Here is an 11510-nt window from a genome sequence, read left to right on the forward strand (position 1 = left end):
CTGCGCATGCGCGACAAGTACCAGTAGACAGACAAACTTCATAGCCAATTATGAAAGTACCCTGCCTTTATCAGACAACGTGCAAGCGTTCACTCCTCCAGCCGACGGCTATTTAAAATCCCTACACATCCAGTGAGGAGGGTAGGGCTCTGCTGCAGACCTATAAACACTGCAACTGGAACCACGCTCCAGTGGAAGACTCATCTACTGTAAATAACACGGCTGGATTCTTTGGCAATGAGGACGTGAGGGTGTGTAGTACACTAGAAACTGAAGGCAACATTTAATGGAGACATAACGTTGACAAATCAAGAGCACCACGTTATGGTGTAAAGATAAAATGTTCTTTACTTGCGATTGTACATTTTATACATATAATACTTTTCATTACATTGCACAAAACAGCAAAGTGAAAGCACCCTCAGATCCCCACCCCACCCACACACACACACACACACACACACACACACACACACATAAACTTCACTCTACTTTCAGATCTTTCAACAACTCTGCAATGTCTATATGTGGGCTGCTGTTGGTCCCTGTCCTGTTGGAGCACAGCGCGCTCTGCAGACTCTTGGCTGCTTGGTTCAGGGATTGAAGGATGTGAGCAGCGTCCTGTGACTCATTTTTACCACGGGAGCACAGAATGATTTCGTTGATCTCCTCTTCAATCTTTCTAGAGAGGATGGTGGGAAACACGGCGCTTACACGCTCCAACGTGCTTTTCCTCATGGCCGGGTTGCGACATGCAAGGTTCAGTATAAATACACCTGGTCCAATTGTAGGAGGAGATAGATGAGGGAGAGAGGTGTACAAAACAAACAAAAAAAAGACTTTTTACACATCAAATGAAAACATTAAAGATTAACTAATTTATCAACAGTGATTGAGTGCCTATGAATGAGTTGTCTACAGTAAATACATACATTTATTGTTATTATTCATAGAAAAAATGACAGATTCCAGCAGATGGAGGGAAATAAATAGTTAAAAAATACTTTACCTCTGGGGGTTAGCAGGCTGCAGACTTTCTGCAGGATCAGGGTTTCCACAAAGGCAGCAGGAGGACAGCTCATGCCCAGAGAACTATCTTTATTGTCTACATCGAACATGACGGCATCAAACAAACGACCACCTAAAGAGAAAAAAAGATATAGCCATAGTCACTTCTTGGTATTGTTGATACATTCACTGTTATTGCCTTGCTTTACTTTCTGTTTGATCCAGGGTTCAAAAGCTTCAGAAAAATCAAATTCAAGGACTTTCTAAGCAAATTTTCCCTGAAATTGTATGACCCAACACAGCATAGTTTGAGACATGGATCAGGGTTAATTACTGTTACAACAGTGAGAATTTTTATAATGACAACTAAAGCTTAAGGACAACAAATAAAAAGGGAGAGAGGCTTGAGAGTGTGAACACTGTTCTGTCATTCGGTGAAAGCAGAAAACTGCAGGAGGCACATGCAGACAAAGGAACGTAGTCTAGGTACTAACATTAAGTACAAAAAAAACCGTATATATATATGCACTTTCCATGACCTCAAAGTCACAAACTTTTTAAAATTTGAAGGACCATTGAGAACCCTGTTTCTTTCTTCTTCACTCACCTTCTTTCTCCAGAGCACAGATGCGCTCAAGGCCATCCCCGAGAGTGACAGTCAAACGATCATCTGGTCGGAACCCGAACCATTCCTTTGCCACCTCCATCACAACAGGGTCCAGCTCTACGACCTCAACAATGACATTGGGTACAAAGTCCCGTAGAAACTGAGGCAGGCCTCCTCCGCCAAGCCCCACCAGGAGCACCGACACTGGGACATCTGAGAAGGAAGATGGAGGGGATGAAAAAGTCCCAGATGAAGCTCATTCATTGTGGCTGTATTTCCTCCTGACATGTTACAAGAACGTACAAAATAGGTTTGCACAGACCTTTGTTCTGTGGTGTGCCCACCCCAAGCATGGCAAGGCTGGCCGCCATCACTTCATGGTGAGCGCAGCACAGGAAGCCACTGTCCACTGACAGAGAGGCCGAGGATGATGTTGGTGCAGCTGTTGGCTTGATCTTCTTTTTGTTTTTCTTCTTGTGACTGGATGCTGCTGGGATAAAAATATAAATTTAAACCATCAACCATGTACATTTTAAGAAACTATGATGATATCATAAAACTATATACATCTATATGCATTGTTGGTATTGCTTAGTTGGCGAATATATTGATTATCATAAAGAAAAATAAAAAAATAAAACAGCATATGAGAGTGGACAAGAGAACAGCACTGACCAGTATTTGAAGAGACAAGACGGCTCTCTGATTGGACGAGGGCAGCATTAGACAGAAAAATGAGTCTCCGGTACAGTTCTCCGTCTTCTCCTTTGACATTCTCCACACAGTACTCCCCGCTCAGTTCACTAACACCCCTGCTGACCTCCTCTCTCCAACCCATGTCACCTCCAACTGACAGAAACGGCACCTGTAACGGGTCAAAGAGCTCAAATGAACACAATGATGCACATGTATGCAACATTAAATATTTTATTGTACAAAAGAACAACTCTCAAAGGAATAATTATATGTGTTACCTGCTGGTTGGCTGGCATACCCGGGGGAGCCAGGTCCATTACCATTGGTGAAAGTTCTGACTGGACAGCCTGCATGTCTGTATACTGCTGATTTCTGTGCATTGTCACAATAACCAATCGCCGAAAGTTAGCACTGGCTGCCAGCTGCCTTCGACCCTCACTGGAGCTGTAGAGCCAAGCTGTCTCACTGCCTTGTGGCACTGACAGGATAAGCAGAGGAGAGAAAAATCGTCAGAGAAGAACAAAATACAACCAGTGTGACTAACATAGGAAGGCAGAATAACAGGAGAGCTCACCAATAAAAATAGCAAAGGGGTTTGATCTTGGCACCTTGGCACCTGGGGGACAGTCTTGCACTGTGAGAGTGTATCTTGGAAGGCCTGTCTTGGCATGGCAGAGAGTGAGTGAGAGGTTCGAGCTGGCGTCTGTGCTTGTACGAAGCCTCTTTTTCAAGACGGAGTAAGCCTGATACTCCCTCACAGACGACAACAGATCTGCTACCTGTGTGAGACGGGTAGGGGCTCCATCTTCCCCAAGACACATCTCCAGAATAGGCGTAGGCATTGGCTGACGAAACTTGGTGCAGACCAGGACAAAGACAGGCAGAGCAAAGGAGTCCCCTTCTTTCCCATTTTCCTCCTGCAGGCAGTGGAGCCTCACCGCCCACCCCTGCTCCACAAAGTGCTCCACAGCCAACTTGATCACACTCTCTTGAGCCAATGTCACACAGACATACCGGCCGCCAACACTTAGCACACGGCCCACCTGCAGATACAAGAAAACTGCTGTGTACAGATCAAGGGACAAAAAAACACATGGTCTGTGCACATCCTTACCCACTGATTTCTCACCTCAGCGAGCATATTCCTGGCCAGTGCTCCCTCTTCTTCTGATGCCATGGCATCCAACGTGCCCTTATCCAGAGCAGCCTGATAGCTGGCATCCTCATATGGAGTTTGTGTAGCATCCACCTGCTGAAAGGTCAGGCCTGGCCGACGCTCAGCGTTTCGCTGGTTCATATGGGTCACCACTGTCTCACTTATGTCGATATTAGTTAGATGTTTGTAGCCGACATCATACATCTGTTCACTCAGCTCTGAGTTACCACAACCGACCACCAGCACCTGAAGGAAGTACAAAACACTGTTAAATAATCAGTTGTTGTCATTGAAAGAAACTTAGCACATTTACTTATATTCTTAATTCTGCAATAACAGCTTTGGTATTTGTACCTTATTTGAGTATGTTCATTTTTATGCTATGTCATACTCCTCGTCCATTACAATTAATCAAAAATTCTTGCACTTTTCACTCCTCTTTATTTGACTGCTAAAGTACACCCAACAGCTTCAACTTGAACATCTAGAGCTGTGAAATGCTACTAACACATTAATATATGAAGCATGAAGATTATCTGTCTCTATTTCGTGTTTATTAAGACCTGCCACCAGGTCCGCATGCAGACTGGAGGAGCCCATGTTTACATATTCACAGTTACAGTGAGTAGGATGTTAGCCAGTTAAAAAAGTTCCTTGTAGTAGCTCTAACTAAGGTCTTGAATGCAAGACCCTCTCCTGCAATGGGGTAGTTTCACACTGTGATAATGTTATTGCTAATTTTATTTAAGTAAAACCTCTGACCATTGGTTACATCAATCAGGAAGTGTATTATGAAAACGACTCTAAAAGGACAAGGAAAGAAATGTTACATCCCAAACTCTTCAATATTAACCACGTTGACATACATATTAGCAGTAAGTGAATGAATATTAGGCAAATTGTCAACACAAACTGTGCATGCTGTATTAAAAATGTATGCCAGTGACACTTATACCCCTGCTAAACAAGGTATCCTACCTTGTGTTGGCCTTTGATGTATTTATGCAGCACGCCGCACAGTTTGTTGTAGTCTCCATACCACTCAAAAGACTTCTCTCCGCGCTTCTTAAAGAACCTCTCCCAGTACTCTGCGGAGCTGAACTCATCTGCAGTCCGAGGTAAAAGACTCATTGTCGGCCACAATACTCCAAAACGTTTCGGCTTACAGTGACAGAGGCTGTTTACAGACACTTCTCCACATGGCACTTGCACTGACTTCCCAAGCCGGGCGACATTGCTGGCAGCACCGCTCGCTGATTGGGGAACAGTGTGGAAGACGGAGCCATATACTGCCTTGTGATTCGCTGAGGCTCCCAGAGCTGATTTTATTGGCCGTTGCTGAGCCGGATGTGTTCGGTCCGACTTTGTTAGTCTTCCGGGTGTGATTCATCATGGCTGTGCCAGCAGGAAGGTCTGTGGTGTTCGTGACTGGAAACGCAAAAAAACTGGAAGAGGTAAAAGTCAAACATTTCATAACTCAGGCGGATTGTATGCTTTCATTCGGTTTGTCCTGTCTAAACCATTTCAGGCAGGATACTTCTTCACTCAGTGTCCAAATGCTGTTTAAGCCGGTGCTTGCTAAATATAGACAGTGAGCATGAACTGCCATTATTTATTTATTTTTCTCTTTTTGGTCACATTTATTAGGTCATTCAGATCCTGGGAAACCAGTTCCCCTACAAACTAGTGTCAAAAAAGATTGACTGTAAGTATGAAAATACCAGTGGAATCAATTCTTACTGTAATCACTGCTGATCTAACTATTTCTCTATGCAGTACCTGAATACCAAGGAGAGCCAGATGAGATTTCCATACATAAGTGTAAGGAGGCTGCAAAACAGGTACAGTGCTTTAATACAAGTATGTATGTACATGTTTGTTTAGATTGATACTGATGTGTTGTTGTTATTCACCTTCAGATTGATGGGCCAGTCATAGTGGAGGACACATGTCTGTGTTTCAATGCTTTGGGAGGTCTGCCTGGTCCATACATGTTAGTATAACTTTTGCATTGAGGCATGTTGTATTTAGTAGTGGTAATAAACAGTAATAATTAATACTAAACTTTTATTTTTGTAGAAAGTGGTTCCTGGATAAACTCCAGCCTGAAGGTAAGTGCCGTAGTACATGAACTGCTGAGATATTTGGGCAGAGATCTTTAAAGCTTCATAAAAAAGTGAAGTGAGCTGTCCAGTGTCTCTAATCTTGTTAACTGTTTGGTTGTAGGCTTGTACAAACTCCTAGCTGGGTTTGAAGATAAGTCAGCGTGGGCTCTCTGTACCTTTGCTTTCTCTCCTGGGAGGGATGAACCAGTACAGCTCTTCAGAGGGAGAACAGAGGTCAGAATCTTTGTAAAAATGCCCACTTTCTTATGTGTGTGTCTATGTTTTATTTCACTCCTTTCTCTTGATATTTTTAGGGAAAAATTGTGGAACCAAGGGGGCCTCGAGACTTTGGATGGGATCCCTGTTTCCAGCCAGATGGATATGACAAAACGTAAGCAACGGCTGCGTGACATTTCCTGTACATACCACAAGGGGGAGCCAGAGGTCAACACACTTTCATATTAGGAACTAGTTGAACATTGCAGATTAGTTTATACAATAAAATGCATCAGTGTGATGATCCCTCCAGCCTTATCCTGTGCATTAGAGATTATTTATCAGTATTATGCCAAGCATAGCCATGCTGACTTTTAACTATGTCCCTCTCATCTGCAGCTATGCTGAACTGCCCAAAGACGTGAAGAACTCTATCTCTCACCGCTATCGGGCACTGGCTGCCATGTCTGAGCACTTCTCTCAAACCAACAATACCTCACCACAGAGTAAGAAGAAAAAGGAGGAGGATTAAAGAATTGTTTTAAGTGAACGTCAGTTTCTGAATCTGGAGAGGATGGATAAAGGATGCTCGCTTATAACTGAGTCATTTGTTGTTGTTGGGTCAGAAAACTATGATATGGATCACAATGTCTACTTGTTGAATCTGCAGTGAAAAAGGTGCGGCATACTATTGTCTTTCCTGTTTTTTCAATAAATATTTTGTTAATTTTTAAACAAATTCACAGTTTCTTTTTTATTCGTATTGAAGATTTCCCTGTGTCAGTGTGTCAGGAAGTGAGTATGTTAAAAATATCCTCCAGATAATGTGGAAAGATAGCGGAAACCTTTTGCAAGACTTTTTCATTGTTCCACATTGGATACTCAAAGACAATCTATCAAGTTTTTGCTTCCAAAGACAGACAAAGGTAGACTTGGACAAGAACATAAATTATAGAAGAAGGATCCTGATGAGAGCAGCAGACCACTCTGTGGGCAAGACTGTCTCCTGGAGTTGTTTAGAGATGGGTGTGTGGGAGGAAAGGGTCTCTGAAGGAGGAGGAAGAGGAGGAGGGGGTCGTGTACAGTACAAACAGAACAGTGATAACAGGGGAGTTTGGGTAATAAATGACCCTGGAGCTGGAAGTCTCTGAGCAGGAACTATGCAAACACCTGTGACTGATTCCTCCTAGATGTACTGAAGTGTCACACATGCACAAACACATGCATCCTCTGAGCAAGACCACATGATAGTGGAAACAACTGATGTAAAACTTTTGCACTTGGTTATTAATAGTAACAATACTCAGCTAGTAAACATGACCCTTCATAAGAACAAAGGTGCCATAGGTTGTGAAATGACTGCGCTGCTCTGTTTGCTTAGACCTCTGGTTTTGTTTCAGGGACTCACCAGGAAGTAGCAAGTTGTTGTGAGTAGCCACAGGAAGGCAGTATTTGTCTTCATCAGGGAGACTTCAATCCACCTGTCAGCCAAGCTTTTTTTTTAACAAAACATGGGAGATGTGTGCCAGACGTCAGGTCACTAGAGGTCAAAGACATCGCTATGTAGGCATCCCTCCTCTTCCCTCTTTTCCTCTGTGACTCAAAGTCAACACAGTTACCATCAGTGCTGCTGCATTCAGTCAGGCCCCCACAATATGGCCTCTACAGTATGCATTTTTGAGAATTTAAAAGATTAAGATGTAAAATGTCAGTTGAGAAGGAGTTGGAATTGTTGTAAAACAAATGTATGCAAAAGTATTATTTTACGTTCTTTCCATTTCATCCTGATGTTATGTCTAGAACACCTTTAGTACCACATACCGTAATCAAACTAACCACCACCTACAGCATAAAGGTGTTTTTAAGATGAGATAATCCTTTATTAGTCCCACAACAGGGAAATTTGTAATTTTTAGTCATATTAATTTTTAATATGATATATAGTATACAACAATATAACATTTGCACTTTGTCTTTTTTTCAGGTTTTGGTGTCTTAGTTTGTCACATTGGTCAGATCGTCAAAGTAAATCAGAAAAGTTGTCCAGACTTTTTTAAGCTTATCACCGCCACGCCTTACAGTGAATTTATCTTCTCCTCCTGAAGATGAAACATTATAGCCCTGATCCATTTAACATGGCATTGAGGCATTGAGCTCTCCATAAATGGACATGGTGAAAAGTCTTAAATTGTCTAAGCCCATATCTACTAGTACAGATACTTCAGTGCAATGAGTTGCACAAAGTAGCTTTTTACTGTATGCAATTGCCTATCAGCTTGGGTATTTGGGCATTCAAGATGATTTTGAAGAGTCATAAAATAATGAATAGAATAGGAAAATAATAGTTTCTTTATTACTTGATTAGCTAAAGAATATACGTGTCTACTCTTGCCTCTTCTGACTTTTGGAACAATCATTCTCTTGTTAAACTGCTCACCACTCTGCATGTGCGCAAACACATGACAAAGTATCACAAGCACAAACAGTTTGAGACCACTGCACTCTAGTAACCCAGTAGCTATTCTGTCATCGGCTGGAAAAATCCATAACACCTCGCAAACTGTCTCCTGGCATGACCTTTAACTCAGATGGCTGAGATGTTCCAAACCCCTCATCAGGTCTGAAATACACGATGTTTTCAGACTTTTTATTACAAAGAGAACCAATAACAGCATGTTTATCCAGGCTAGTAGGAAGGAGGTTTTTTGCTGTTGTGGTTAAGGAGGAAGGAATTTGTTATACAGTGGGATCACTGAGAGGAAAAGATGCCTGACTTTATGAGATCTTAATCCATCATGATTGCACCAGAGGATGAAGAGGGTTTGATGTGGCTTTGTGGAGACAGACTGTACTTCCTCTTATTTGTTATGCAAGGCTTACCTGAATGCTCTCGCTGTAATGAGTTTTTTTTTAATAGCAGACTTCAAGTCAAAAATATTTTTCTTCAAAACAACAGCACTAAGGAACTACGGGAACATAACTTCTTTTACACTACCAAATCCAAAGGGGCTGGTTTTAGCTTCAGAGCAACAAATAATGAGGGTCAGTTTCCATTCCATAAATTCTGTGTTTCACCTGACTCACTGTTGAATGAAGTCTTTCCAGGGTTTTTCAAGGTAAAAAGAGTAATGAATTATTTCACCATGAGGCCACCACAGTGAGCGATGGAAACAGTTGACCTAATATATATTCCTGCTGCGACTGGTCCTCTCAGTTTTCACCGTTTATGACCAAACTCTAGTTCCACTGAAGGCGATGAATATTAGCTGCATTTTAACTGCTCCAGAGGGAGTTTTCTGTGTGGACTCTCAATTCACCTCCAACCTTCTGACTTCTGCTTCAACCTTTGCCATTACTTATGTGTTTTCATTAACATCACGTGGAGTTTTAAAAGCAGTGTGTGGTGGCATGAGATGGTATGAGATTTTCACGCTCACTTCCATCTCATAAAATATCACAGTATTACAAGTTAATATTATCAGTTACAATGATCATCAAAGGATTGGCAGGTTTTTTTTATTGAACAAGTAGTTCCGCAATAATATGCCCTATATTTTTTTATAACAGTAATACAGTAGAATTCAATACCTAGATAAGCAAATGTACATGGTACGGCACCAATATACTACTGCAATCCTAGAGCTGTGTAGCACAAGTTGGGTGATCCTGCAAGGGGGTGATTGTGCATTAAATACCAGCTAGGTTCTACTCTCTGTTAGGTGTTTGTATCTACATGTCTGAGCATAAAAACATGCTGAAGGATGGTGGTAGAGATTTGGAGTGAAATATGGGAAGAGAGGCCAGGAAAGGCTTGACTGAGTAGGAGAAGGGTGGGAAACAGAGAAGCGGAAAATTTGAATGTCTAAGACATTTGTTATTCATCTTGATTAACAAGGTCTCTCACATGCATACCTTCACATAAAACAGAAATGCCTTGAAAGTAACATCGATGTGATCATAGTAGTCTGATCTGTGAGAGCACTGACCAAATTACCCTGTTTAACATACAAATAAATCTTTATCAGGTAATGTAAAAAAATTTAAATTGTTCAACATTTTTCAGGTAAAACATTTATAATGACATGAGATGTTTGGTTTTCAGTTCAATTTTAGTTGTCAGAGCAAAGTCAACATCAAAGAAAGAACATAAATTGTGTAATAGCAGGGACAGGACCACTGCCCAGAAGGATCTCTTCTTGGGATGGAAGCCAAAGCATGCTGCTGGCCAGATTCTCATAAGCCCCCAGCAAAACACAGTCTGAATGTGTTTAAATGTGTCTGAGACTAAATCTGTAATCAGGTGAAGTCCCACGGTTGTTGTCTACCCAAACAGTCCTGAGTCGTGCAGAGTCAGAGTCTGCAACAAGTGTTGGAAGTCCTGGACTGACCATGGCTCCCTGTGTGTCCCCGCAGAAGCAGCACTGCTGCTGTCGGGGCTGATACTCTGCGGGTCATTGAAGGTTATCAGGATATCTGTGGAGAACTGAGGCAGACGGAAGAGGCCCAGGTGGAGGGTCACTGTATTCCTCGCTTCTTCGTTGAATTTGGACACACACTGTGTCCCAGTCAGCATCCAGGCAGAGCTGCAGTCTGACAGGGACAGCTCAGATTTGGACAGGGACACAACGCTGGTCACTTCAAAAGCACCTGGCTCTAAAGCTTTGTTGCTGCCTGCTATGTCTTCAAAGTGATACCTGGCAGCATCTTGGTCCGCCACCTGAGCCTGGTACTCCACCAGCTCCACGATCAGGCTCTGGTCGGTGTGTGCGTGGGCAAACACCTCCTGATTGTCCGGGATCTCCCTCAGCTCACTGATGTCCGTGGTGCTGTGAGGGAGGACAGCCGACAGCGCTCCTCCAAACAGAGGATGAGACTGACCCGCGCTGCCTGCGGCACTCTGCATCTCCACGTGAAGACTGTGAGCAGCTCTGGAGGAACAGCAACAAACACAGAGCCTGTTTTTAACTACCCACAGTCACCGAAATACCGCATTTTGAAATAAAAATACATATGACTCAGGAATACGTTATTATATGTCTGTAAACGATGCTAGATAAACAAAAAGTTCACCTACCAACTGCTCCAACAAGGACTTCCGGTTAAAAAGTTTCTGTTCTTCTTCTACTCCTCAAATTGTAGCCACTCTAAACGCATGTCATGCGCACTGCTGCCACCTGCAGGCGAGGCAAACACACCCTAAAACTGGCAGCTGTGGAAGAAGTATTCAGATATTTTAGTCAAAAATAAACTAAAAACAAAAACACACAACAACAAAAAAAATACTGCATTCAAGATAAACTCCTGAAGTTAAAATTTTACTTCAGCAAAATCAAAGCGGTATTAAACATGTGCTTAAAGTATCGAAAGTAAAAGTATTATACAGGTATATTAATATACATTATACTCTTGTAATTGGTTAAGGTGACGCAAATCTACGTGATATACAGTTGAGTAAGTTAATGTATGCTAACTGTGATTTTTTAATTTTATGATTATTTTTATTTTATTTTTTAATGTGATTATGTTTAACTATGTAACATCTACAGAGAAGATGGTTCACTTTAATACCTGTATGTATTTATTAATATCGTGCCACATCAATGTCTATTTCTTAATAAAATAAAATAGAATAAAAACGATGTTTTCCTCTTGCTGTCAAACATCTGCAGCGGTCCCTCTCCTCATCCAGCTGTTTGTGTTCACTTCCTGGTCAGCTGATTCA

At 42.0% G+C, this 11510-nt stretch overlaps 3 protein-coding genes and 1 long non-coding RNA gene across 6 annotated transcripts; 2 read left to right on the top strand and 2 right to left on the bottom strand.

The window, feature by feature from the left end:
- Positions 1–99: 99 nt before the first annotated feature.
- On the top strand, positions 100–1739 carry LOC311258646. The gene is made up of 3 exons (XR_014622764.1): positions 100–251; positions 687–759; positions 1629–1739. It is a non-coding gene; the product is annotated as an uncharacterized lncRNA (long non-coding RNA).
- mettl13 (methyltransferase 13, eEF1A lysine and N-terminal methyltransferase) lies at positions 446–4687 on the bottom strand. Of its 2 annotated transcripts, none has more exons than XM_084355120.1 (9): positions 4446–4687; positions 3441–3713; positions 2886–3354; positions 2590–2789; positions 2291–2480; positions 1938–2102; positions 1616–1828; positions 1010–1141; positions 446–776 (listed from the first exon to the last, which is right to left on the bottom strand). In XM_084355120.1, exons 1-9 carry the CDS (start codon positions 4596–4598, stop codon positions 484–486), a joined length of 2088 nt encoding a protein of 695 aa, XP_084211246.1. In that variant the 5' UTR covers positions 4599–4687; the 3' UTR covers positions 446–483. The 2 variants fall into 2 exon arrangements, with proteins under 2 accessions (XP_084211246.1, XP_084211245.1); XM_084355119.1 differs by having other exon boundaries at positions 1938–2105.
- Positions 4688–4835: 148 nt separating this feature from the next.
- Positions 4836–6521, top strand: itpa (inosine triphosphatase (nucleoside triphosphate pyrophosphatase)). Its single transcript, XM_084354181.1, has 8 exons — positions 4836–4921; positions 5115–5172; positions 5244–5308; positions 5387–5460; positions 5547–5578; positions 5694–5806; positions 5887–5963; positions 6188–6521. Exons 1-8 carry the CDS (start codon positions 4859–4861, stop codon positions 6318–6320), a joined length of 615 nt encoding a protein of 204 aa, XP_084210307.1. The 5' UTR covers positions 4836–4858; the 3' UTR covers positions 6321–6521.
- Positions 6522–9290: 2769 nt separating this feature from the next.
- On the bottom strand, positions 9291–11500 carry rangrf (RAN guanine nucleotide release factor). 2 transcript variants are annotated; one of them, XM_084354585.1, is made up of 3 exons: positions 11426–11500; positions 10863–10990; positions 9291–10716 (listed from the first exon to the last, which is right to left on the bottom strand). In XM_084354585.1, the coding sequence occupies exon 3, from the start codon at positions 10689–10691 to the stop codon at positions 10110–10112; it is 582 nt and encodes a 193-aa protein (XP_084210711.1). In that variant the 5' UTR covers positions 10692–10716; positions 10863–10990; positions 11426–11500; the 3' UTR covers positions 9291–10109. The 2 variants fall into 2 exon arrangements, with proteins under 2 accessions (XP_084210711.1, XP_084210712.1); XM_084354586.1 differs by lacking the exon at positions 11426–11500 and having other exon boundaries at positions 10859–10982.
- Between the last annotated feature and the right edge of the window lie 10 nt (positions 11501–11510).

This window comes from Pagrus pagrus (genome assembly GCF_965226575.1).
Source record: "Pagrus pagrus genome assembly, chromosome: 6".
NCBI classification, from domain to species: domain Eukaryota; kingdom Metazoa; phylum Chordata; class Actinopteri; order Spariformes; family Sparidae; genus Pagrus; species Pagrus pagrus.